The sequence below is a fragment of the Oncorhynchus tshawytscha genome, linkage group LG22, assembly GCF_018296145.1.
Source record: "Oncorhynchus tshawytscha isolate Ot180627B linkage group LG22, Otsh_v2.0, whole genome shotgun sequence".
Taxonomy (NCBI): Eukaryota; Metazoa; Chordata; class Actinopteri; order Salmoniformes; family Salmonidae; genus Oncorhynchus; species Oncorhynchus tshawytscha.
The window spans coordinates 36,036,010-36,063,973 of NC_056450.1; the positions used below are offsets into that span (position 1 = coordinate 36,036,010).

The window sequence follows — 27,964 nt, forward strand, 5'->3', positions numbered from 1 at the left end:
CACTACTTTAATATTTATATTTTTGAAAACTTTTTATTTTACTCCACTACATTCCTGATGAAAATAATGTACATTTTACTCCATACATTTTCCCTGACACCCAAAAGTACTTGTTACATTTTGAATGTTTAACAGGACAGAAAAATGGTTAAATGAAAATCAAATCAAATGTTAATTGGTCACATACACATGTTTAGCAGATGTTATTGCGGGTGTAGAGAAATGTAGGTGTTTCTAGCTCCGACAGTGCAGTGATTTCTAACAAGTAATATCTAACAATTTCACAACATATACCCAATACACACAAATCTAAGTAAAAGAATGTAATTAAGAATAAATCAATAAATGAACAAGCAATGTCAGAGCGGCATAGACTAAGATACAGTAGAATAGTATGGAATACAGTATATACATATGAGATGAGTAATGCAAGATATGTAAACATTATTAAAATGACTAGTGTTCCATTTATTAAAGTGGCCAGTGATTTTAAGTCTGTATATAGGCAGCAGTCTCTATGTGCTAGTGATGGCTATTGAACAGTCTGATGGCCTTGAGATAGAAGCTGTTTTTCAGTCTCTCAGTCCCAGCTTTGATGTACCTGTACTGACCACACCTTCTGGATGATAGCAGGGTGAACAGGCAGTGGCTCGGGTGGTTGTGTCCTTGTTGATCTTTTTGGCCTTCCTGTGACATCGGGTGCTGTACGTGTCCTGGTGGGTAGGCAGTTTGCCCCCGGTGATGTGTTGGGCAGACCGCACCACCCTCTGGAGAACCCTGCGGTTGCAGGAGGTGCAGTTGCCGTACCAAGCGGTGATACAGCCCGGTAGGATGCTTTTATTTGTGAATCTGTAAAAGTTTGTTAAGGTTTTAGGTGCCAAGCCAAATTTCTTCAGTCTCCTGAGGTTGAAGACGCACTGTTGCGTCTTCTTCACCTCACTGTCTGTGTGGGTGGACCATTTCAGTTTGTCAGTGATGTGTACGCTGAGGAACTTAAAGCTTTCCACCTTCTCCACTGCGGTCCCGTTGATGTAGATAGGGGGGTGCTCCCTCTGCTGTTTCCTGAAATCCACAATCATCTCCTATGTTTTGCTGACATTGAGTGAGAGGTTATTTTCCTGGCACCACACTCCCGGAGCCCTCACCTCCTTCCTGTAGGCTGTCTCGTCATTGTTGGTAATCAAGCCTACAACTGTTGTGTTGTCTACAAACTTGATGATTGAGTTGGAGGCGTGCTTGGCCACACAGTCATGGGTGAACAAGGAGTACAGGAGGGGGCTGAGCATGCACCCTTGTGGGGCTCCAGTGTTGAGAGTTAGCGAAGTGGAGGTGTTGTTTCCTACCTTGTGGAGGTGTTGTTTCCTACCTTCACCACCATGGGGCGGCCCGTCAGGAAGTCAAGGAGCCAGTTGCACAGGGAGGGGTTCAGACCCAGGGCCTCAAGCTTAATGATGAGCTTAGAAGGTACTATGGTGTTGAATACTGAGCTATAGTCAATGAACAACATTCTTACATAGGTATTCCTCTTGTCCAGATGGGATATGGCAGTGTGCAGTCTGATGGCGATTGCATTGTCTGTGGACCTATTGGGGCGGTAAGCAAACAACAAATGACACTTCCCTGGGAGTTACCACTTTCTACCTTGTAACCTTCTGACATAGAGCTCCCACCCTCACTTGTATTGATTGTCCAAAAATAAAGTAATTTATCCAGTTAAAAACCCTTTCTCCATCCCCCATGCTATCCAGTTTGATAAGCAGGCCCTCCTTCAACATCATATCATAGGCCTTCTCTACATCAAAGAAAATGGCTACCAACACCTCCTTATTTGCCTGGGCCTTCCATATGACTGACTAGACCCAGTACTGGAGCTGCACACCTCTACCTTCTCCATGTCTCTCACTGCAACAGTCTCCCCACTTTTCAGCACAGGGAGATCCCAATCTCGTCTAACCCCACTCATCTTCTTAATCATCCCTCTTCCACAAGAGTAGTCGTCCCTATGTTTCCACAGAACTGACATCAATAGTCCCTCTTAGCTGTCCTCATGGTCCTTCTTACTACTGCTTGAGCTTGTTTATACTGTACTAAGCGCTTGTAGTTATGGGATCTTATCAACATCCTGAAAGCCCCGTTCCTACTCTTCACAGCTTCTCTGCACTCTTCAGTCCACCAAGGAACTGCCTTCCTCCTTCTCCTTCTCCTTCCTGTACCTATGGGTATCACCTGCCTTCCTCCTTTTCCCCCTTACCCATGGGTAGCAGCCTAGGTTTATTATTGGCCAAGGGAGCAACCAAGGATAGCAGGAAGAACCACAGAGGGGCTGAACTCCAAACCCTTAGCCTCTCATTTCTGCGGAGCCACGGAAATCAAATTAACATAATACAAAAATCCCCATCAAAATCGGTCTGGCTGGGTCTCAAACCACGGCATCTGCCAATATGGCCCTTTTGCATCTGTGGTGAAAGGTGGCTGCGCTATTGTTGCACTAAACATCCCGAAAATCGGTCTTCTCTCGAAAACGCTCCAAACAGTTTGGCCTACACACTAATATGACCCCTCTCACGAACAGGTACATGTCGTTTGTTTTGCTCTGGGATGCCCACAAGCCACACAAGACTCATCTGAAGGTCGCTGGTACCAGTTTACAAGTGAATGGAAGTATATACGGAGATAGTTTAGTGCCGAAAATAAGGGTATCAATATGTTCATGTAAGAAATAAATAATCATGTTTCATGATCTTCCTGATATAGGACACTTTAAAAGAAACGTTTTGTTGTTGTTCAATGCATTTCTATTGGCTAATAGCAGTAATGCCAAATTCAATGTTTCATCAAATAATGTTTTTATTTTATAACCCTAACCCTAAAATCAAATGACTAAATTATCCTTGGTATGACCATCTTAAAACAATTCCATATGTTAGCTAAGTAGAACCCCCCTCCCACAGCTTAGACAGGGCTTAGAATTTAGAGGGTTAAAGTCCCCACACCACATCACATCACCTGTCTCCTATCTTGACCTTCTACACTCCGAAGGACCATCAACTGTGGTCTCTTACACAGGTTGGAAAGTTCACTCTTACCAGATTCCCCCCTCCCAACCACACTTCTAGCACTACATACTGCTACTCTACTCAACATATGGGATCTCCTGCTTTATAAAGGAATAAAACAGTCCCCCTGCCACCCTATCTCTACGGACTGCAACGTAACCTTGTATTACAAAATCTTGAGTAGGTTTAAGCCATGTCTCCAGGAGACATATCACATCTGGTTTAGCTGGTAAATCCTCAAGAAACTCTTGTCCATTGGCTATCAAACTGTCTGCGTTCCATTGGAGGATTAACACCATTATGAAAATGAACCCAGATATGACTCCTGGCTGGACTGCTTCCAGGTAATCACATTCTTGAGGTCATCTCTCACATTCTTGAGGTCATCTCTCACATTCTTGAGGTCATCTCTCACATTCTTGAGGTCATCTCTCACATTCTTTTTTTCAGTTTAAAGTTTTATTAAGTTTTGTTTTTCAATCAACCAACAAAACACATTCCACATTCACAGATGTGACAGGCTTAAAAAAAGAAGTTAAAATATATAATAATAATAATAATTTAAAAAATACAATTGAAATAAAAGATTTTTAAAATAAAAAAAATTTAAAAATACGTTGGTTTTTTGGTGTATATATATATATATACATACACATATATACACATATCTACATATACACACACATACACATACGTACACATATACATACATAAATTCACAAAGTCAACAATCTGGTCAATCCACATTTTAAATGTAGGAGGGGTATTAGAGGCCCACAATAGAAGAATACATTTCTTAGCAAAGTATGTAATAGTCATTTGCAAATTTTCTCTGTCAGGATCAAGAACATCGCTCACATTCATGAGGTCATTTTCCCATGTCTGTCATGTGATCCCTATATACTTTACTGCCTGATCCAAAACGATTCCAATACTCTTATTCTTAGATTTCTCACTTACTGCTCAGTTGATTGCTGCTGTTATGAATGTAGTAACCTTTCTCATGTCTACCAGTCTTGTGTTCTCCCCAATTCTTCTCCCTACATCACACCCAACTTGCATTGCAATTTGTCCTGGAATTCCTACTCTTCCATGTGCCCCACTTGTGTCCATTTGAACTACCTCCACTGCTTCTGCGTATGTTATTGTATGCTCACTCCTCACCTGCTGCGATTCCACCTGTCCTTTCATCACTACACAACCCCTTTAAGTCACACTATGGGCGCCCCCACAGTTACATCCCTTTAACTGAACCCCATTTACACATTCTCCATACGCATGTTCTCCTCCACAGTTCACACACACTCCACAGTTTCCTTTTCTCAACATCTCTCCTCCAACCCTACCCACTCAGCCCCTACCCAGATGGTCATGTTCTCCTCCACAGTTTCCTTTTCTCAACATCCCTCCTCCAACCCTACCCACTCAGCCCCTACCCAGATGGTCATGTTCTCCTCCACAGTTTCCTTCTCTCAACATCTCTCCTCCAACCCTACCCACTCAGCCCCTACCCAGATGGTCATGTTCTCCTCCACAGTTCACACACACTCCACAGTTTCCTTTTCTCAACATCCCTCCTCCAACCCTACCCACTCAGCCCCTACCCAGATGGTCATGTTCCACCGAAGTCTTCACTCAAAACACTTGTGTGTGCTGTCTCTGACCAACTCTCTCGTTATCGTTCTCAGAGCCATCTTCTTGACCCTAACCAGTCAGGCTTTCAAGACGAGTCACTCAACCGAGACTGGTCTTCTCTGTGTCAAGGAGGCTCTCCACAATGCTTGAGACTAGAGGTGTTTTTTCTTATTCGAAGATGAGTCATATTCATTTTAATACACTTTTTTGAAAGTCCTCCTGATCTAATTCTTAACACACATAAAGATAAGGTGCTGTTATTTTATGCACTTCTCTAATAGCATTAGGTTCAGCGTTGTTGTTATCGCGTAGTGTACAAGTCTGAGAATTCACAACACCCAGGGTGTAATGTTAGGGTGTTCCTTCTGCTTCATTCATTCTGCCATGTTCACTTTTTCTCCTGAGGGAGGAGCTTGTTTCTCTTTCATGCCCTGCTGCCTACAGTGCATTTCTCTTGAAGAGCAGCAAACAACGGTTTTCACTAGATGGTATACAGCTACGGACGAAAGTCACTTTTTCGTAGCAGGTTAGGAGAACTTAAGCAGCAGGTTAGGAGAATTAGTGTACCAGGTTAGGATAATTAGGCTAAGCATATGAAAAGGGTTAGGGTGAGCTAAAACGCTTTCCCAACCTGCTACAGAAAGTCACTTCTATCCGTAGCTGTACTCCATCTAGGAGGATGTATCAAACATAATTAAAGCCAGCCTACCTAGGTAAGGGGATGTGAGGGAAAAACAGACAGGAGTAAATAGCTAACCATTTTCCCTTTGTTTGTTGGCCTTTTGTGTACTCAAACACAAGACAATAATACACTGCTACTGCCGGATCATCCATACAATTTTGAACAGGATAAAACATTTGTTTACTACTCAGTTCTCATTATTTCCACTTCCTAGTTTAGCTTCTAGTCGCTCACAGGAGGAAACTGTTAATCCCCCTCTGAATCCCCCATCCCTCCCCTTACAGTGGAATCACTTCCTCATCCTGGCCTCGGGCGGAAACATTGTACATTGTATGTGCCCTGTCAGGCATTACGTTACCGTGACACTGACTCCCCAGCTGTTTTGTGTGTCACTATTGTTTTTCATCTATGACACAGTGACAAAAAGCATATTTTTTCCCACAGGTTTTTGTTCCCTTTCTGTGTAATGAGGGACTAGAACCAACACAGCTATGTTACATGTTTCTGGTACCTTAATGTCAAAAAATCATTTACATGTATGTTGTAAGAGCTGGCAAACTACCTTTACATCTCATATATTGTCTGCTCAAGTTACCCATGGTTCCTCAGATGTTCCTCGTCTGTCATTACATGATTGGCATTAACATAATTGTTGGGAAAGCAGCATTAATAATTGATGGGTTACACAAGTGACCTGAATTAGGCAGGATTTCTCCGTGGTGTAATGCCCAAATCATCAAATCAGACTATGACATTTCAAATCACCCAGTATTGCTATCTGCAGCATCAGTTCTAGGTAAATGTCCAGCTCTTGCCATACTTTCCACAGCAGCGACACACAAATACGTGAATAGCTTTTACTCTCCACTTTATAGTGCCAGAGAGTGTTTCATTTTGGTCATATAACTATACGCACTTCTCTATTTTCTGATCCTGCAATGTCAAGGTTGTGGTGCAGATGAAATGATAAATGAGAGACAGACAAACTGGGGGTAAGGAATCTGACCAAACTTGCAGTGCATTTTAAAACTGTTGCAACACTCTTCTCTCTTCATTGAAAGTGAAAGTGTTGTCGTCAGGGCGATGCCTGAAGTCCATAAATTCACACCTTGGGTGAAAGGTAAAGATGCTCACGTGGCTCTACCTGTCAGCATTCATTATGTAACATCCCACAGTTACATCCCTTTAACTGAACCCCATTTACAGATTCTCCATATGCATGTTCTCCTCCACAGTTCACACATCTCCTTTTGCCTTTACACACCTCCGCCACATGCCCAAACCTTTGACAGTTATAGCAACCAACACTTTAAACTCCATTTCTCTCTGTACAACTCTGTGAACTGAACTTCCCTCATCACTTCTCTCCACTGACGAGACCCGCAAGAGATCCTCGATCATCCTCTTCTTCACATCTTCTTTCCCTACTCTTCCTCCACCTTCTTTTCCCCTCCTCTGCTACACTCCATCCCATCGTCTTCAACTCCTAACCTCCCTACCGGTGAATCCATCTTTGCTCCAGAGCCCAGTGATGCTCAACCACCTCCACGCCAATACTCAAAAAACTGTCGCTTTCCAATTCAAATTGGACACTGTCGATGCACAAACTACGGTCCTGCAGGCCCGACCACTCCTCGCAAATCCTAGCTACTCACCCCACCCATCCCAGTTTTCTATTCACCCCACCCATCCTAGGTAGCTATTTACCAAGCCCATCCCCTTGCTCTGGATGAATGAAAGTTATTTTACGCCTTCTTCCACTCTCCACATTTCAGGGAGTGTTTGTTTTTCCTGTTCTGCATTATGACTCATTAGACACATGTACTATTAGTACTTCAGCCTCCCCAGTTTTTTCAGCGGCAGTATTGTCAAGTGGAAGTGTTGTCGCCGAAACAAAGGAGTTCTGGAGAGTTGTTCTGCTGAATTATTCGAAGATGGAAAGAGAGGAAGGCTCCACACCACCTTCAGTTGAATATCTTATCTAATTATTTTCTGAAGATCTCGTTTTAGTTCTTTTGTAGCTTTTGCAAAATATGTGTGTTTTCTATCCCAGTATGCTCCTCTCCCTGTAGGTTTTACAGATGCACCCCATGCAGTCACTGTCAGTCAGGCTTAACATTGTTGAAGTCACCCACCATGTTAAGCTTGGAGAGGTTGACACCTTGATAAGCTCATTTGCTGACAATGGATCGACTCATTGTACTGGGTGACTTCAACCTCCCGATGCCTGACTTCAATTAATTTATTTTCAGTCCTTTCCTCTTTTGGCCTCACCCTTTCCCAGTCTCCTCCCATTCACAAGGCAGGCAATACACTTTTTAAAACTTTTTTTTTCAGGGGGTCCCACCCTTCAGCTCCGTTCAACCCCTCCCATCTTTCTCTTAACACCATCCATTTTGGATTTCTATTTGCCATAAATTTTTCAACTGTGTTGTGATGCTTCACAAAAGTACTGAACCTTTCTATTCTCATAGCTTCTACAGATTGTAAATTAAAGATAAACATTTTTGCTAAAATAATTATTATATTATTGATAGATTAACTATGACTTTTCAATTTTTTTTATTTTTTTTGCTATTGCTATCTGCAGCATCAGTTCTTGGTAAATGCTACAATTCTTCAGCCATTCCTGGACCTGTGACCAAAAACGAGCTACATATGGACAGTACCAAAATAAATGATGTAATGAATCTGCCTCCTCACAGCAAAATCTGCAGAGCTGGGAAGGTTGTATCCCCCATACATATAACATTCTATTGGTTGCAAGAATTTTATATAATAATTTAAATTGAAGAATTCGAAGTTTTGAATCTGGCATTTTGCGTGACAATTCATAAACCATGTGCCATGGAATTGGTACATCGAAAATCTCTTCCCAACTATTTTGCAATTGATATGGCACAGCTGTCAATTTTTTGGACCATAAATGAAATTGGAAATACATTTGTATTTATCACAATTTTCTTTAAGGCAATACACTTGACCTCATCTTTACCAGAGGCTGTTCTCCTAGTAATCTCACTGCAACGCCCCTCCAGGTCTCTGATCACTACTTTGTTTCCTTTTCTCGACATCTCTCCTCCAACCCTACCCACTCAGCCCCTACCCAGATGTTGTAAGAGCTGGCAAACTACCTTTACATCTCATATATTGTCTGCTCAAGTTACCCATGGTTCTTCAGATGTTCCTCGTCTGTCATTACATGATTGTCATTAACATAATTGTTGGGAAAGCAGCATTAATAATTGATGGGTTATACAAGTGACCTGAATTAGGCAGGATCTCTCCGTGGTGTAATGCCCAAATCAGCATGAGTGCATTGTGATGGTAATGGTCTGCAATACTATCATTTTTTTATGAATGCATTGTGATGGTACCTGTCTATGATCCTATCATTGGTACTGAATGCCAGGGTAACAATAGGTCACATTCCAGTCCTCCTGCCCAAGGCTACTTTGTACACTCTTAAAGAAGAGGGTTCAAAAATGGTTCTTTGGCTGTCTCCGTAGAATAACCCTTTTTGGTTCCAGGTAGAACTCTTTTGGGTTCCATGTAGAACCCTCTGTGTAAAGGGTTTGACATGGAACTCAGAAGTGTTCTACCCAGAACTAAAAAGGGTTCTTCAAATGATTCTCCTATGGGGACAGTCAAAGAACCAGTGTAGGTTATAGATAGCACCTTTTCTTCTGAGTGTAGTGAGGAAACACCTGTGCTGTACAGTGTTGTCCTGTTAACTGCTGCTGGACACATGTGCTTTGTGTTGGAGCTATGGGGTGAAGTGGCCCTCGAGGACATCGGCATGGCTCCACGCTGTTGCGCTTCCCTGGGGCCTCCCACAACCAAAATAATACATCTGGAAATGTCTAGGTAACATCCACCTATTAGCCTCTGCAGCTGAACTTTTGTATTCACATGAGTAGGCCTATATTTCTCTCTACATTACTTTAAAAAATGTTTTATTTTCAGTAGTTTAGCAGACGCTCTTCTCCTGAGCCACTTACAGTAGTGAGTGCGGATATGTTCGTACTTTAACGTACTGGTCCCCCGTGGGAATTGAACCCAAAACTGAGCCACACAGGATATTACTGTGAAAGACCTTCAGTTACTTAAAATACTATTCCATGAGGACCAGTCTGATCTCAGTAAGCATCTGTCCACCACACTGCCCTGTTCTGACCTACACAGTACTACTGAATGGCAGGTCAGAGCACCATGCTCAGTGGTAGGGAATAATGTTTCTTTCCCTCTATCGTAAATCATTCTCTACAACTGGGGCAGGGACACTGTGTTCTCCAGTACATACCCTATAAGTCTTTAATGTGGGAGTGAGTGTCTCAGTGTCGAGATTCTAATTCTCTGTCTGTGTGAAGCTATGGGAAACCAGCTCTTGCCATACTTTCCACAGCAGTGTCTCACAAATACGAGAATAGCTTTTACTCTCCACTTTATAGTGCCAGAGAGTGTTTCATTTTGGTCATATAACTATACGCTCTTCTCTATTTTCTGATCCTGCAATGTCAAGGTTGTGGTGCAGATTAAATGATGAATGAGAGACACACAAACTGGGGGTAAGGAATCTGACCAAACTTGCAGTGCATTTTAAAACGGTTTCAACACTCTTCTCTCTTCATTGAAAGTGAAAGTGTTGGCGTCAGGGCGATGCCTGAAGTCCATAAATTCACACCTTGGGTGAAAGGTAAAGATGCTCACGTGGCTCTACCTGTCAGCATGCATTATATAACAACTCATGTTACACGCGCTGACAGTGTGCTACTAGAGCAGTCAGTGACTGATCCCAAATATCTCTGTTACGCTCTCATACACTCACATATGTTCTCTCTCTTTCTTTCTCTCTCTCACTCTTTCTCCTTTTCTCTCTTTCTCTCTTTCACTCTCTCTTTCTCCCTTTCTCTCTTTCTCCTTTTCTCTTTCTCTCTCTCTCTTTCACTCTCTCTTTTTCTCTCTTTCTACCTTTCTCTCTTTCTCCTTTTCTCTTTCTCTCTCTCTTTTTCTCCTTTTCTCTTTCTCTCTCTCTTTTTCTCCTTTTCTCTTTCTCTCTCTCTTTTTCTCTATCTCTACTGTATCTCCCTCTCTATTGTATCTCTCTCTTTCTCTCTCTCACTCTTTCTCCTTTTCTCTCTTTCTCTCTTTCCCTTTTTCTTTTACTCTCTTTCTCTCTTTCTCCCTTTCTCTCTTTCTCCTTTTCTCTCTTTCTCCCTTTCTCTCTTTCTCCTTTTCTCTCTTTCTCCTTTTCTCTCTTTCTCCTTTTCTCTTTCTCTCTCTCTTTTTCTCTCTTTCTCTTTCTCTCTCTCTCTATCTCTATCTCCCTCTCTATTGTATCTCTCTCTCTTTATCTCGATCTCTGTTTCAATTCAATTCAATTCAAGGGCTTTATTGGCATGTGAAACGTGTTTACATTGCCAAAGCAAGTGAAATAGATAATAAACCAAAGTGAAATAAACCATTAAAAAATGTACAGTAAACATTACACTCACTAAAGTTCCAAAAGAATAAAGACATTTCAAATGTCATATTATGTACAGTGAGGGAAAAAAGTGTTTGATCCCCTGCTGATTTTGTACGTTTGCCCACTGACAAAGAAATTATCAGTTTATAATTTTAATGGTAGGTTTATTTTCATGATCAGTCTATAATTTTAAAGGTAGGTTTATTTGAACAGTGAGAGACAGAATAACAACAAAAAAATCCAGAAAAACGCATGTCAAAAATGTTATACATTTATTTGCATTTTAATGAGGGAAATAAGTATTTGACCCCCTCTCAATCAGAAAGATTTCTGGCTCCCAGGTGTCTTTTATACAGGTAATGAGCTGAGATTAGGAGCACACTCTTAAAGGGAGTGCTCCTAATCTCAGTTTGTTACCTGTATAAAATACACCTGTCCACAGAAGCAATCAATCAATCAGATTCCAAACTCTCCACCATGGCCAAGACCAAAGAGCTCTCCAAGGATGTCAGGGACAAGATTGTAGACCTACACAAGGCTGGAATGGGCTACAAGACCATTGCCAAGCAGCTTGGTGAGAAGGTGACAACAGTTGGTGCGATTATTCGCAAGTGGAAGAAACACAAAAGAACTGTCAATCTCCCTCGCCTGGGGCTCCATGCAAGATCTCACCTCGTGGAGTTGCAATGATCATGAGAACGGTTAGGAATCAGCCCAGAACTACACGGGAGGTTCTTGTCAATGATCTCAAGGCAGCTGGGATCATAGTCACCAAACAATTGGAAAAACAATTGAAAACAATTGGTAACACACTAAGCCGCGAAGGACTTAAATCCTGCAGCACCTGCAAGGTCCCCCTGCTCAAGAAAGCATATATACATGCCGGTCTGAAGTTTGCCAATGAACATCTGAATGATTCAGAGGACAACTGGGTGAAAGTGTTGTGGTCAGATGAGACCAAAATGGAGCTCTTTGGCATCAACTCAACTCGCCGTGTTTGGAGGAGGAGGAATGCTGCCTATGACCCCAAGAGCACCATCCCCACCGTCAAACATGGAGGTGGAAACATTATGCTTTGGGGTTGTTTTTCTGCTAAGGGGACAGGACAACTTCACCGCATCAAAGGGATGATGGACGGGGCCATGTATCGTCAAATCTTGGGTGAGAACCTCCTTCCCTCAGTCAGGACATTGAAAATGGGTCGTGGATGGGTATTCCAGCATGACAATGACCCAAAACAAACGGCCAAGGCAACAAAGGAGTGGCTCAAGAAGAAGCACATTAAGGTCCTGGAGTGGCCTAGCCAGTCTCCAGACCTTAATCCTATTGAAAATCTGTGGAGGGAGCTGAAGGTTCGAGTTGCCAAACATCAGCCTCGAAACCTTAATGACTTGGAGAAGATCTGCAAAGAGGAGTGGGACAAAATCCCTCCTGAGATGTGTGCGAACCTGGTGGCCAACTACAAGAAACGTCTGACCGCTGTGATTGCCAACAAGGGTTTTGCCACCAAGTACTAAGTCATGCTTTGCAGAGGTTTCAAATACTTATTTCCCTCATTAAAATGCAAATCAATTTCTAACATTTTTGACATGCGTTTTTCTGGATTTGTTTGTTGTTATTCTGTCTCTCCCTGTTCAAATAAACCTACCATTAAAATTATAGACTGATCATTTCTTTGTCAGTGGGCAAACGTACAAAACCAGCAGGGGATCAAATACTTTTTTCCCTCACTGTATATATACAGTGTGGTAATGATGTGCAAATAGTTCAATTAAAAAAGGGACAATAAATAAACATAAATATAGGTTGTATCTACAATGGTGTTTGTTCTTCACTGGTTGTCCTTTTCTTTTGGCAACAGGTCACAAATCTTGCTGCTGTGATTGCACACTGTGGTATTTCACCCAATAGACATGGGAGTTTGTCAAAATTGGATTTGTTTTCTAATTCTTTGTGAGTCTGTGTAATCTGAGGGAAATATGTGTCTCTAATATGGCCATACATTGGGCAGGAGGTTAGGAAGTGCAGCTCAGTTTCCACCTCATTTTGTGGGCAGTGTGCACATAACCTGGTTTCTCTTGAGTGCCAGGTCTGCCTTCGACGGCCTTTCTCAATAGCAAGGCTATGCTCACTGAGTCTGTACATAGTCAAAGATTTCCTTAATTTTGGGTCAGTCACAGTGGTCAGGTATTCTGCAACTGCATACTCTCTGTTTAGGGCCAAATAGAATTCTAGTTTGCTACATTTTTCTGTAAATTCTTTCCAATGTGTGAGGTAATTATCTTTTTGTTTTGTCATGATTTGGTTGGGTCTGTCCTGGGATCCTATGGGGTCTGTTTGTGGTTGTGAAAAGAGCCCCAGGACCAGCTTGCTTAGGGGGCTCTTCTCCAGGTTAATTTCTCTGATGGCTTTGTTATGTAAGGTTTGGAAATCGCTTCCTTTTAGGTGGTTGTAGAATGTAACCTCTCTTTTCTGGATTTTTAGTGGGTAATTAGTGGGTATCGGCCTAATTCTACTCTGCATGCATTATTTGGTGTTTTACGTTGTACACTGAGGATATTTTTGCAGAATTCTGCATGCAGAGTCTCAATTTGGTATTTTTTCCTTTTTGTGAATTCTTGGTTGGTAAGAAGACCCCAGACCTCACAACCATAAAGGGCAACGGGTTTTGTAACTGAATCAAGTATTTTTAGCCAGATGCTAATTGCTATCTTGAATTGTATGTTCCTTTTGATGGCATAGAATGCCCTTTTTTACCTTGTCTCTCAGATCGTTCACAGCTTTGTGGAAATTACCTGTGGCGCTGATGTTTAGGCTGAGGTACAGTATGTATAGTTTTTTTTTATGCTCTTGGGCAACGGTGTCTAGACGGAATTTGTTTTCGACAACTGGACCACTTTTTGAACACCATTATTTTTGTCTTACTGAGATTTACAGTCAGGGCCCAGGTCTGACATATTCTGTGCAGAAGATCTAGGTGCTGCTGTAGGCCCTCCTTGGTTGGAGACAGAAGCACCAGATGTCTGTTACTTGATCTCTGTGAAGCATTTATTTGGGCTGCAATTTATGAGGCTGGTTACTCTAATGAACTTATTGTTACACGGAGTGGAACAGGGAAATCCAAGAGCAAACTCAGATGAGGAGACTGGGATGAAGTAACCAAGGTATTTTTTTAAACACAGGGGGTTGATGTAGTGCAGGCCAGGGGAAGCTCGGGCGGGTTGGGACAGGGTAAGCAGGTCTGGAGGGGAATCCAAGGGAGTAGTAGAGTGGGGAATCCAGGGCAGAGTAGCAGGATGAGGAGACGTGGGACTGGAGACAGGGACCAGAGTCAGAGTGGGCAGAATGAGCAGAGATTACGATCTGGCAGAGTGGAAGTGGCAGGACTGAGTATTTGTAGAGGTCTTGATTATGGAACAGGTTGCAGCTGGTGGGGATCTGCTCTGACTGCAGCACACCTGTCTCCTACCACACAATCACACATACAGAGAGAGAGGGAGAGAGCACGGGGAGTGGCGGCAGGTCAAGAGTGGCGGGAGCAGATGTAACACTTATCCTCTGCAGCAGAGGTAACTCTGGGTCTTCCTTTCCTGTGGCGGTCCCCATGAGAGCCAGTTTCATCATAGCGCTTGATGGTTTTTGCGACTGCACTTGAAGAAACTTTGAAAGTTTTCTTCTTGTCTTAAAGCAATGATGGACTGTCATTTTTCTTTGCTTATTTGAGCTATTATTGCCATAATACGGACTTGGTCTTTTAACAAATAGGTCTATCTTCTGTATACCACCCCTACCTTGTCACAACACAACTGATTGGCACAGAAGGAAAGAAATTCCACAAATTAACTTTTAACAAAGCACACCTGTTAATGGAAATGCATTCCAGGTAACTACCTCATGAAGCTGGTTGAGAGAATGCCAAGAGTGGGGAAAGCAAGAAAAAGAAAAGGGTGGCTACTTTGAAGAATCTCAAATATAAAATATATTTTGATTTGTTTAACACTGTTTTGGTTACTACATGATTCCATATGTGTTATTTCATAGTTTTGATGTCTTCACTAAAAAAAATAATAATAACAATAATTTAAAAAACTTGAATGAGTAGGTATGTCCAAAATTTTGACTGGTACTATACATGTTTAAGATGAACCAAAAATCTATGGTTTATCTCTTGGCTATCATTGCCCCTCCCCCTCTCTTATTAGGCCCCTCCCCTAACCGAGCAGCACTTTTTGGCTCCCAGGAGGTTGATTTATGTTGCAACTACATTCACCACATGCTTCCTCTCCCATTTACCCAGAGAAAGTCTCTCAACGTGACTATAAAAATCAGGTCAACCGAAGGAAAAGTACAGCGAGAAGCCATGTGCTGCCAATAAGTAGAGAGAAGGACAGACAACAAGAAAAGTACAGCGAGAAGCCATGTGCTGCCAATAAGTAGAGAGAAGGACAGACAACAAGAAAAGTACAGCGAGAAGCCATGTGCTGCCAATAAGTAGAGAGAAGGACAGACAACAAGAAAAGTACAGCGAGAAGCCATGTGCTGCCAATAAGTAGAGAGAAGGACAGACAACAAGAAAAGTACAGCGAGAAGCCATGTGCTGCCAATAAGTAGAGAGAAGGACAGACAACAAGAAAAGTATAGCGAGAAGCCATGTGCTGCCAATAAGTAGAGAGAAGGACAGACAACAAGAAAAGTACAGCGAGAAGCCATGTGCTGCCAATAAGTAGAGAGAAGGACAGACAACAAGAAAAGTACAGCGAGAAGCCATGTGCTGCCAATAAGTAGAGAGAAGGACAGACAACAAGAAAAGTACAGCGAGAAGCCATGTGCTGCCAATAAGTAGAGAGAAGGACAGACAACAAGAAAAGTACAGCGAGAAGCCATGTGCTGCCAATAAGTAGAGAGAAGGACAGACAACAAGAAAAGTATAGCGAGAAGCCATGTGCTGCCAATAAGTAGAGAGAAGGACAGACAACAAGAAAAGTACAGCGAGAAGCCATGTGCTGCCAATAAGTAGAGAGAAGGACAGACAACAAGAAAAGTATAGCGAGAAGCCATGTGCTGCCAATAAGTAGAGAGAAGGACAGACAACAAGAAAAGTACAGCGAGAAGCCATGTGCTGCCAATAAGTAGAGAGAAGGACAGACAACAAGAAAAGTACAGCGAGAAGCCATGTGCTGCCAATAAGTAGAGAGAAGGACAGACAACAAGAAAAGTACACGGAGGCTTCGTTCAGAAAGGAGAGCAGCCATATTAATGCCGCATCCTGATCTTTCATTTGCCTCCTCATTAGAATGGGAACATACCATAAAACATGGTGTCAATTATATGAGAAAACATTATTAACCCTCCTGAATATTGATGCAGGTGTGCACTAAGTTGTGTTGTATGTTCTGTTTTGTTCATAAAAGAAAAAATGTAACCACACAAGTAATGTTTTTTTTCCCATCTCAGTCCATTCAGAAAGAGGGAAAACCAAAAAAGAGTCACGAAGAAGAAGCTTATTTTGATATGGTGGCAGCAGGATGTAATCATTAGACAGATACTGGTTGAGAATGTGGTCCTTGAACTCACACCCTGCCCACAGGGTGAGCAGACTAATTGTCCTGCTCAACCCATGGCTAACTATTAGCATGGCTCCTCTGCCCTATTCAGGCATGGGAATGGAGAAGGGTGGGACGGTGTGTGAGTAGGCCCAGAGCATGTCTTTCTTTATCCACGTCTGGTGAGGGAAAGAAAGCAGTCAGAGGCAGGCCCAGGAGATGGAGGGTTTTCTGCCAGCTATTTAAGGTTAACCGAACAACCAGGGAGAAGAGGAGATGGAGGGTTTTCTGACAGCTATTTAAGGTTAACCCAACAACCAGGGAGAAGAGGAGATGGAGGGTTTTCTGCCAGCTATTTAAGGTTAACCCAACAACCAGGGAGAAGAGGAGATGGAGGGTTTTCTGCCAGCTATTTAAGGTTAACCCAACAACCAGGGAGAAGAGGAGATGGAGGGTTTTCTGCCAGCTATTTAAGGTTAACCCAACAACCAGGGAGAAGAGGAGATGGAGGGTTTTCTGACAGCTATTTAAGGTTAACCCAACAACCAGGGAGAAGAGGAGATGGAGGGTTTTCTGCCAGCTATTTAAGGTTAACCAACAACCAGGGAGAAGAGGAGATGGAGGGTTTTCTGACAGCTATTTAAGGTTAACCCAACAACCAGGGAGAAGAGGAGATGGAGGGTTTTCTGACAGCTATTTAAGGTTAACCCAACAACCAGGGAGAAGAGGAGATGGAGGGTTTTCTGCCAGCTATTTAAGGTTAACCGAACAACCAGGGATAAGAGGAGATGGAGGGTTTTCTGACAGCTATTTAAGGTTAACCCAACAACCAGGGAGAAGAGGAGATGGAGGGTTTTCTGACAGCTATTTAAGGTTAACCCAACAACCAGGGAGAAGAGGAGATGGAGGGTTTTCTGACAAGCTATTTAAGGTTAACCCAACAACCAGGGAGAAGAGGAGATGGAGGGTTTTCTGACAGCTATTTAAGGTTAACCCAACAACCAGGGAGAAGAGGAGATGGAGGGTTTTCTGACAGCTATTTAAGGTTAACCGAACAACCAGGGAGAAGAGGAGATGGAGGGTTTTCTGCCAGCTATTTAAGGTTAACCCAACAACCAGGGAGAAGAGGAGATGGAACATAGTACACAACAAAACACACACACACAAATATACGTTGGAATCTATAGGGAAAATATTTTGAATGTACTTAGACACATTGAAAATGAACAATACACCAAATATTCATGTATGTTAAAAGTTACAAATAGAATGCTGTGAATTAGTTCTATGCTGTTTCATTTCCCAAGCAGATCACTTTGTTGTCTATGCACATGGGAATCTGAATTGTTCTGTCAAAACGGCTATGGTGCTCTGCTTTAATAATCAAGTCAAAACATTGTCTGAACTTCCTGGTGTGGGATTTCCCATGGTTGCGGGCGGTTTTTAGGCCATGACATCACCACTACACAAGGATGTTTTCAAACTGAACATGGAGAAGTAGACTAGGCCTGGGAAAACCCCACGACAGCTCTGGCAGCATGGAAATCAACTGTAAACATTGGGGGAGGGGAGAAACAAAAACGAAACAGTCACACAGATGGATTGAGAAGAGTTGTTCTAACGTAAAGAAAAGGCCAATAGAAAGAGTAGACATTTCCTAATAAACTCTACAAGGGGGCTTGTTGGAGTTTGTGACAATGGTTTAATGTGTCACTACCATAGAGATCCTATTCAATTATGCAATACATATTCTAATTGGGCTCCCGAGTGGTGCAGTGGTCTAAGGCACTGCATCTCAGTGCAAGAGGTGTCACTACAGTCCCTGATTCCAATCCAGGCTGTATCACATCTGGCTGTGATTGGGAGTCCTATAGGGTGGTGCACAATTGACCCAGTGGCGTCCAGGGTAGGACGACATTGTAAATAGGAACTTGTTCTTAACTGACTTGCCTAGTTAAATACAAAATGTTATATTCATATTTCTATGGTCACCACAGTGTTATTTATACTGTTGTTTGTCACAGGACAATTGTGTATACAAACCCATCCCCCTAGCCTCTTTAAACTCCATGGGAAGGAGTACCTTCTCTCTTGTTCAGCACATTCCTCGCATCCCTAATTCAACCACATTCCAGAGAACCTCTTCTCTTCCCTTTCCATGACCCCCACAGCCAGAGGAGAAGGAAGGACAATGCTGTGATTGGTGCAAAGCCAAGCGCTGGCGATTGCTGAAACATTTTGTTTGTTTATCACAATTGACAGAACACCGACTAGGCAGCATAAACCCCCAACCAATAGACAAGGACAATTGCGATTATCTTACCTGATGATGGAGGTGCTCAGACTACACACCAAACCCTCATCCTTTTAAACAACTCCAAAAAAACGAGGTTCTGCTCACCTCCTTGTTGGGAGGTATTTCAGAGAAAAGACAGTGTGTGGGGTGGTGGGCTGGATGGGTAGGTGACTTCCTGGTCCTCTGTCTTAAGGGGACATTGCTGCTGATTCCATCTTTCTCATCACACATTTTTTTTTCAGAATGAGAGAAGAGGGAAAACATGTTGTTGACAACTTTAAAGCTAATGAGTCAGTTTTGGTGATCACACTCATAGAAAAATAAGCTTGCAGGGTTATCGTTTCAGAATTGGAATAGGGGAAACGACATGCCATGTTCAGAAAGCCAGAGCCATCAGAAAAGTACAAAAAAAAAAATCCCTTCTTGATATTACTTCTAATAAATACAGAGTGGCGCAGCGTTCTAAAGCACTGCATCTCAGTGCTAGAGGCATCACTACAGACACCCTGGTTCAAATCCAGGCTGTATCACATCTGGCCCTGAGTCCCATTGGGAGTCCCATAGAGTGGTGCACAATTCGGTCCAGTGTTGTCTGGGTTTGGCTGGTGGAAATAAGAATTGGTTCTTATTAACTGACTTACGTAGTTAAATAAAGGTTCAATTAAAAAAATTAAAAACATTACTGGCATGTTTTCTGCAGCCCAATGGACTGGATGCATGCTGGGTTTGTTGTTCTGGGCTGAGTTGTTCCCCCTGCTGAGACAAATGGAAGCTTTATGACCCTCCCCTAATTGTAGGGTAATCTTTGTCAAGCAGGGATGGAATCTAAAGTCCTACTCCAGTCTCCTTTTCAGCTCATTTAGCACCTGATTTGCTTAACAAAAGGCACATCTCAATAGGTGGTCCAGGTATCCTCATGACAAAGCACAAGTGGGGAGGGTTGGACCTTTCTCTATTGCTCCTCTATTGTTCCTCAAGCAAGGGAGGTCGACGACGTCACATCAGCTCCTTCAATGGCCTACTCCGTGAAGTTTGCACTTGTGTATAAAAAACACTATTTTGTTAGAAACATCCGTTTTACCCTTTAAGTCTGTGTACATTACTACATCTATATGTGGGATAGTGTAACAGGAAGAGTAAAAAAAATTGCTTGAGTGTGTCTACGGATTTTGGGCCCTGGTCAGCCAATACAGCAATTTCTACAGTTGTTTGGGTCCAAAATCTGTACCATGCGATGTTTGAAAGTCTAAATTTTGCTGGCCTTTTCGTGCTAGATAGGTTCATTTTCTACCAGGGGTTGGAACCAAAATGATTTCCAATTGTTTCATTTGGAACAGAACCTCTTTCAACTGCTACGACCATGAAGAATGAAGTTTCAACCGGTTCGAACCAAAACAAAGTTAGGGTTTATATTGTTCCTTTCTGTTCCTTTTTAAACCTCTGGAATTTAAAATGTTTTTTAAATATTTAGCTTGACATTAAATTACCTCACCAATGGATAGATCAGCATGCTATGGAGCGGGTAAGCTATATACAGTTGAAGTCGTACGTTAACATACATTTATGTTGGAGTCATTAAAACTCGTTTTTTCAACCACTCCACAAATTTCTTGTTAACAAACAATCGTTTTGGCAAGTCGGTTAGAATATCTACTTTGTGCATGACACAAGTAATTTTTCCAACAATTATTTACAGACAGATCATTTCACTTATAATTCACTGTATCACAATTCCAGTGGGTCAGAAGTTTACATACACTAAGTTGACTGTGCCTTTAAACAGCTTGGAAAATTCCAGAAAATGATGTCATGGCTTTAGAAGCTTGTTCCTGTAGTAATAGGCTAATTGCCATCATTTGAGTTAATTTGAGGTGTAACTGTGGATGTATTTCAAGGCCTACCTTCAAACTCAGTGCCTCTTTGCTTGACATCATGAGAAAATCAAAAGAAATCAGGCAAGAGTTCAGAAAATAAATGGGATCACGCAGCCGTCAAACCGCTCAGGAAGGAGACGCATTCTGTCTCCTAGAGATGAACGTACTTTGGTGCGAAAAGTGCAAATCAATCCCAGAACAACAGCAAAGGACCTTGTGAAGATGCTGGAGGAAACAGGTACAAAAGTATCTATATCCACAGTAAAACTAGTCCTATATCAACATAACCTTGAAAGGCCGCTCAGCAAGGAAGAAGCCACTTCTCCAAAACCGCCATAAAAAAGCCTGACTATGGTTTGCAACTGCAAATGGGGACAAAGATTGAACTTTTTGGAGAAATGTCCTCTGGTGTGATGAAACAAAAATAGAACTGTTTGGCCATAATGGCCATCGTTATGTTTGGAGGAATAAGGGGGAGGCTAGCAAGCTGAAGAACACCATCCCAACCGTGAAGCACGGGTGGCAGCGTCATGTTGTGGGGGTACTTTGCTGCAGGAGGGACTGGTGCACTTCACAAAATAGTTGGCATCATGAGGATGGAAAATTATTTGGATTTATTGAAGCAACATCTCAAGACATCACCCTGGACATATCGGTCAGTATTTCAGTCAACTCATCCAGTTACAGCAGACACTTTTTCTTGTGTCATGCAGGAAATGTCATTAGAATGTCTGAGGGTGGAGTGCAGGGCAGAACAGAGCAAAAGGTTCTTGCTCTGGAGTCATGGTATAACTAAACTGGACGATCTGGCACTATTTGGTATGCGGCATCTATATTCCATAAAGAGGAAATGACATAACAAGGTCAAATACAAATATTCACAAACACAAAAAAATACATTGAGAAATATTCAAATTGTGATCTTTCCATTGGACCAAAAAAGGAAGCAACATTTCTTGAAGTTGTTTCTTATTTGCTGTCAAACCAGTAGGTAGAGGACTCGTACTGTAGGCCTATTCCACAGAGGAGTGATATTTTCCCTGGTCCATTCCTGTCGCAGAAAGGAGTGTCTGGCCCAGAGTGACCTACGGAGGTGAGAAAGCTGTCACTTTCAGGGCTAATATCAGAGCAGGTTTGTGAATAGAATGTTGTCAAATGGCACCCAACGCTGGGTGATGTGAAGGGAATTGAGTTAGATGATTGGACTGGGCAGCTGGAATAATGCATGCTTCCAAGTGCAGCTAATAAAAGACAGTGCCGCCGTGGACAGATGGGGAACTATGTTGCTGTCACTCGAACTTTGCTGATCGGGCACCTTAGTATCGTCACTGAGAAGTGCGGACCTTACACTGGCATTTCATTGCTCTCCTGCAGCTCATTTTTCACACCCCTGTTCACACTCTTTAACGCATCCCCTGGCCAATTTATTATGAAATAAGATTAAAGTCCCTGCCCTCTGCCCTGTCGCCTGGACAGTGTAGGTCTACACCAAAAGTGTATAAAGGTTGTAACACATATGAGATCCTTATCAGGTAGTAGGCCTAGAAAGGCCTATGTGTTCACAGTTATTGCACATTCCATAAGCAGAAATAAACTTTGTGGATAAACAAAACTTTTTATGCAGTCCAGTGTATTGATGAATGGATCGCATCAATGCTTTGCATTGATAAACAACGGAGTAGCCTAAACACTGTACCATAATTACTATTTTTACCATGCAATGTATGCACATTTGTTTCTTCCCTCTCTGTAAAAAAAAAAAAACTAGCAAATGACAATGTATAAATATATACAGGTAACTGCTAAAATAAAGGAAACACTTGAGTAAATGAGGAATACAAAGTATATTGAAAGCAGGTGCTTCCACACAGGTGTGGTTCCTGAGTTAATTAAGCAATTAACATCCCATCATGCTTAGGGTCATGTATAAAAATGCTGGGCGGGCTATTATTTTGGCTACTATGGCTATGCCAGTATAGTATGATGATGTTCCCACCCACCACCATCAAAAAAATACAAAATTATGGAATTTATCATGGAAGAATGGTGTCACATCCCTCCAATAGAGTTCCAGGCACTTGAAGAATCTATGCCAAAGTGTATTGTAGCTGTTCTGGCTCATGGTGGCCCAACGCCCTATTAAAACACACACTGGGGGCGGCAGGTAGCCTATTGGTTAGAGCATTGGACTAGTAACCGGAAGGTTGCAAGATCAAATCCTCGAGCTGACAAGGTAAAAATCTGTTGTGCCACCCTTGAACAAGGCAGTTAACCTACCGTTCCTAGACTGTCATTGAAAATAAGAATTTGTTCTTAACTGACTTGCCTGGTTAAATAAAGGTAAAACAAATAAAAAAGGTTGTTGTTTCCTTTATTTTGGCAGTTACCTGTATATATAGCCTATTTGATGTTATATTTAAAAGTGGTTTCTTTGTTTGAGGAGCTTTTCCTTGGGCTATTACTCAATGACAATATGGCACAAAATGACCAAATATGTTGCAGATAAACTTTTACATATCAAAGCCTGATAGTATCATTAATATAGTCAACCATGACATTGAATAGCCAAACAAACCATAACTCAGAGAGAGAGAGAGAGAGAGAGAGAGAGAGAGAGAGAGAGAGAGAGAGAGAGAGAGAGAGAGAGAGAGAGAGAGAGAGAGAGAGAGAGAGAGAGAGAGAGAGAGAGAGAGAGAGAGAGAGAGAGAGAGAGAGAGAGAGGAGGAGGGCGTTCAAACAATGATGTATTGCGCGGGAAAAGAAGGCTGGGGGGGGTAAATGGATGTCTTTTATCTCGAGTTTCCCACATCCTGCAACCAACTAAAAACGAGGCCACCCAATTTGAAAGAATGTATGGTATGCGGCTATTATACATAGCGCTTTAGTGTCGAGTAGACTACTATTGTTCGCCAATTCAAATAAAAACTATAGGTTAGTTCTCCCCTCGAATAGGCAATACACTGCATTGTCCTCAAGTGAAAATAATAGGCTATAGCATATTGTAGTTCTTGATGAACTGATACAGAATGAGCTACATTATATCCCTGCGACAGAAGACATATTTGCAACACAATATTAATGAAGCATTTTTGTAAAGTTAGACCAAAAAAATCTACTGAAATCTCGCTGCATAAAATTGCATTAGGATCACACTATATTCCATAATGCATATAGGCTAAACCAACTCTGGCATAGCCTTTTTGGGGTAAAGGATATGTACTATAGTATAAAAAAAATAATGTTCTTATAAAACGATGTTACGTCAAAGCTTGAATGAAGCATGCAACATATGAACTCCGTAACAGTAACCCTCCATTCATTCCCGTGCAGACTACATCTCGCATGCAAGGAGAGGGGGTAGTTTGCCCATGTAGATATTCTATTTGTATTTCCTTCCGAAGTGCACTAAAAAAAAAGTGTCTTTATTTTGCCGCGTTTTAATTCCCGCCACGTCTAGTCTAGCCGGTTAGGCTTTTCTTTCTTCTAAATTCTGTGATTGACGTGTGTTTGGATCGTCTATAATAATTACTATTGGTGGAGAATGACTGGTGGGCGGAGAAAAGAATGACGATAGACCTTGTGGCTACTCCCATTTACTATAGATATATATTTGTCCTTCCGCTGCCCTTACTCAAATCCAAGGAGCCGGTGTCTTTGCGACTAAAACGTATTAGGAGCTGGTTTTCTTTTAATTTGACTTACTGTTTACAACTATTGAGGTTGTTAATAGTCATTTTTTTAAAATCATTGGGCCAGTCGTTATTTCTACTCACTGGATACCGAAGCATTTATGGTCAAGGATCAAATACGAGTCTTCATGAGATCCGGATTAGAGAGCATTCCTGACGCATTTTCCCCCCCAGCTACAACAGCGTGGATCACACGCCCGATAGTGGAACTGTATCCCACGACGGAATATTTGTAGAATAAATCACACATTTCGTGGATTACGGGAATGCTGTTGTCGAAATTAAACTCATTCGCTCATATCTCCACCGTTGATATGCCGGCGAAAATCCAGCTTCAAATTCACCAAGGTTAGATTAAGCTTTTGTTGTTCGCTATAGCTAGCTAACGTTAAATGTTATCTTTACTAACCAGCTGCTATATCTAGCTGGGCTCACAAAAAAATGTTATTGTATTTTAATGAATCGTTTTCCTATTTTGTTATTTCGATGCTTTGCATTCAGCCATGTCACATTGCACTAGTTTGAAGCGTTGTATTAACCGTGTGTACATCTCTAATCACAGGGAAGGAGAGGGAGCCATTTGATAAGGTTTACCAGGTCGGCGCTGTGCTGGGAAGCGGCGGGTTTGGCACCGTCTATTCAGGCACGACCATTTCAGATGGAGCACTGGTTAGTATCTTTCGCATTATTTGAAAATATTTAACGTGTTATACATCCAAGTCCGTTAATCGATGCATTTTTGTTGCTGTTGCATGTTTACTCATGTAATTTCATGTTAGATTGTTTTTCTTTCACACAGGTTGCTGTCAAACATGTGGCCAAGGATCGGGTCTCGGATTGGGGAGAGATGGTAAGGATTCTTTTGGTTGTGCATTTTAACAAGTTTAACCAAAGGGATAGTTGTTAATATTACAACATATGATTATCTCCAGAAATTAAACATATTTCTATTTTGTTTTCAGCCCAATGGCTCTCGCGTCCCTATGGAGATTCTACTCTTGAAGAAAGTTGGAAATGGGGCTCGGGGGGTAATAAAAATGCTGGACTGGTACGAGCGACCTGACAGCTTTATTATTGTCATGGAACGACCGGAGAACGGCAAGGACCTGTTTGATTTCATCACTGAGAAGGGCGCCTTACCAGAGGAGCTGGCAAAGAACTTTTTCCGCCAGGTTCTTGAAGCCGTGCGACACTGCCACAACTGTGGGGTTGTACACAGGGACATCAAGGACGAAAATATCCTCATCGATTTTCGGACGGGCGAAATTAAACTTATTGACTTTGGATCTGGGGCATTGCTCAAAGACACTGTTTACACCGACTTCGACGGTAAGCATACCAGTTGATAGACTTTAACCGTAGCCCATTTTAGTGGGTTACCGACTGTGTTGCTTTGAGCGCCACCCTTTGGAGGAAAAGTGTATTTTTACAACTCAAAGTTTGTAAACATTGTCACCTGACTCTCCTCCCACGCACACCTGTCATGCTCACGGTCACCTGGCCCCAATAGGAGGTGCAGCTATTGTTTTATAATATTTTAATCCATAATATCACAATTTATTAAATGTTTCCCCAGTCTTTTATTTTTATACTTGTCCATTTTGAACAGATTCTATTGCATGTGTTCCTAGTTAAAGGTCCAATTTAAAAATAAAAATAAAAAATCTATTTGTAGAAATAGACACCTCATTGAATCTAACTATCATTCTTATTCTTTATATCCACAGGCACTAGAGTGTACAGTCCACCAGAATGGATCAAATACCATCGGTACCATGGGCGGTCAGCCACAGTTTGGTCTCTGGGTGTCCTGTTGTATGACATGGTGTGTGGAGATATCCCCTTCGAGCAGGACGAGGAGATTGTACGAGGCCAGGTGCTCTTCAGACGAAGAATCTCCACAGGTGAGCCCCAATAACTGGAACAAAACCTCAAACCTAAACCAGTGGAATGTTAGTCATTGTGTGTCCAGTCTAAGAACCGACTGACCGTTATCCCCATTGTTCTTACAGAGTGCCAGCAGTTGATCAAGTTGTGCTTGTCCCTGAGACCTGCTGAGAGGCCATCGTTTGAGGACATCATCAATCACCCATGGATGCAGAGCACAGTTTCCTCTGCAGAGCAGAGCAACGAGATCCGACTGCACAGCATCAGCCCTGAGCCTACTGCCTTCACCACCGTGGTGGCCCAGTGACTGCATGGCTGCACTGACAGAGACTAGTGGTGCACCCAGAGGACTGATGTGGCCGTACACTGAAACACAACATATGTTATACAGAAGGAAGTTACAGATGACTCTTGTTAAATCTCTCTCCCTCTTTCTCTTGTGGCCAGACCCCACCTGTTCACACAGCTTTTGGACTTCATGAAAACCAAAGTCCTTAATAGCTACTTGTAATAGCGAAAGCTATTCTCACCCTTACGAAGGACTTGCTCTATAATATTGGCTGTGGTGTGAGATTATGTTCACCAGAAAAGGGTCCATCCCTACCCATGTGATTGTTCTACTGAAGGCATGAACAAGTGGACAGTCTTTGTTACATAACTAGCTACCAACCAGCCACTGTACTCTGTTGTTGCTTACTGATGAGTGGGAGTCAGAGGAAGCAGATCTAAATGCCTTTGGTTGTGAGTCAGATTGTTGGGACCCTGGAAATACTTGAAATAAAATAATACTTCACAAGGCTTTATTTCCTATCTCATAGGCATAGATCAGTAAAGCCTATGCCATATTCCAATGTCAACAGCAACAAGACAACCTCATATGGTGCAAACAAGAACCTGAAAACTTTACCTCACTTTCCTGCATCCACCTCTGAGCTTTTAACTCCTGTCCACACAGTTACCACTCATCCAGATGTTAATGCACACTGAAATGCAAAGCACCACACTGAAACACTAAATGTCCTGCTCTTTTGTTTGTGTAAACATGTATCTGTGTCTTTCGCATAACAGGCTAGCATTGAGGCCATTGTGAATAATATTTATTTGTGTTTTTTTTTCTTTCACTCGAGCTACGTGGATTTATTTATTTTAAGAGAATTTTGGCTGTATATTTCATTCCACGGTTATTGAAGGGCCCACAGATTATTTAAATGTATTTTGACCATATTTATGGTTTAAAATCTTCTGAGCAGATGTGTATATGTGTAAATAACCTTCAAAGCACTTCCATTTTAATGTAACATTGAATGTCTACTGATGACATTTTTTGTTACTGTATTTGTCTGATGTGGATGAAATGACTGTTACATACATCTTGTTTTCACCTCTAGTTGTATGATTGCGGCTTGTTTTGTTTTTTCATCCAAATTGTAAATTGTTAAAAATATTTTTATACGTTTCTCAATAAATATTTTTTTTTACCTTGACTTTTGTCTCACTGGTTTTATTTCCAATAGATCCTTTCTACCACGAGCCTGGGAAGTCAAACACAAACTAGGGAATATATTAAAATCATATTTCACGTTTGTATTACATTGGCATGAATGAATAGCAACAGAAGTTGCCACCACCAAGCACTTGCTCAAGAGTTGACATAGCTCAAGTCTCTTTCATGTGTAAGCAGAAGGGGGGTGTAGATCATTACCATATGGCAAAGGAGACATGGTCCAGATTACATTGCAGTCTTTTGGTAAGACCAGCTAATAAACTTTAATTATGCTCTTATAGGTTTATCTAGAAAGCAGGGTACGTTTAATAAATGGTGATTACACCACAGG

General features: G+C 41.9%; 1 protein-coding gene across 1 annotated transcript; it reads left to right on the forward strand.

Moving 5' to 3' along the window:
* Positions 1 to 24,169: 24,169 nt before the first annotated feature.
* On the forward strand, positions 24,170 to 27,613 carry pim1 (Pim-1 proto-oncogene, serine/threonine kinase). The gene is made up of 6 exons (XM_024404283.2): positions 24,170 to 24,590; positions 24,805 to 24,911; positions 25,042 to 25,092; positions 25,205 to 25,571; positions 25,970 to 26,146; positions 26,255 to 27,613. The coding sequence occupies exons 1-6, from the start codon at positions 24,509 to 24,511 to the stop codon at positions 26,434 to 26,436; spliced, it is 966 nt and encodes a 321-aa protein (XP_024260051.1). The 5' UTR covers positions 24,170 to 24,508; the 3' UTR covers positions 26,437 to 27,613.
* The last annotated feature ends 351 nt before the right edge of the window (positions 27,614 to 27,964 follow it).

Coding starts and splice junctions, on each gene's coding strand:
- pim1 (XM_024404283.2), top strand. CDS start 24,509: ATGCTGTTGTCGAAATTAAACTCATTCGCTCATATCTCCACCGTTGAT. Junction 25,093..25,204: donor TCTCGGATTGGGGAGAGATG/GTAAGGATTCTT, acceptor TTTTGTTTTCAG/CCCAATGGCTCTCGCGTCCC. Junction 25,572..25,969: donor TGTTTACACCGACTTCGACG/GTAAGCATACCA, acceptor TTATATCCACAG/GCACTAGAGTGTACAGTCCA.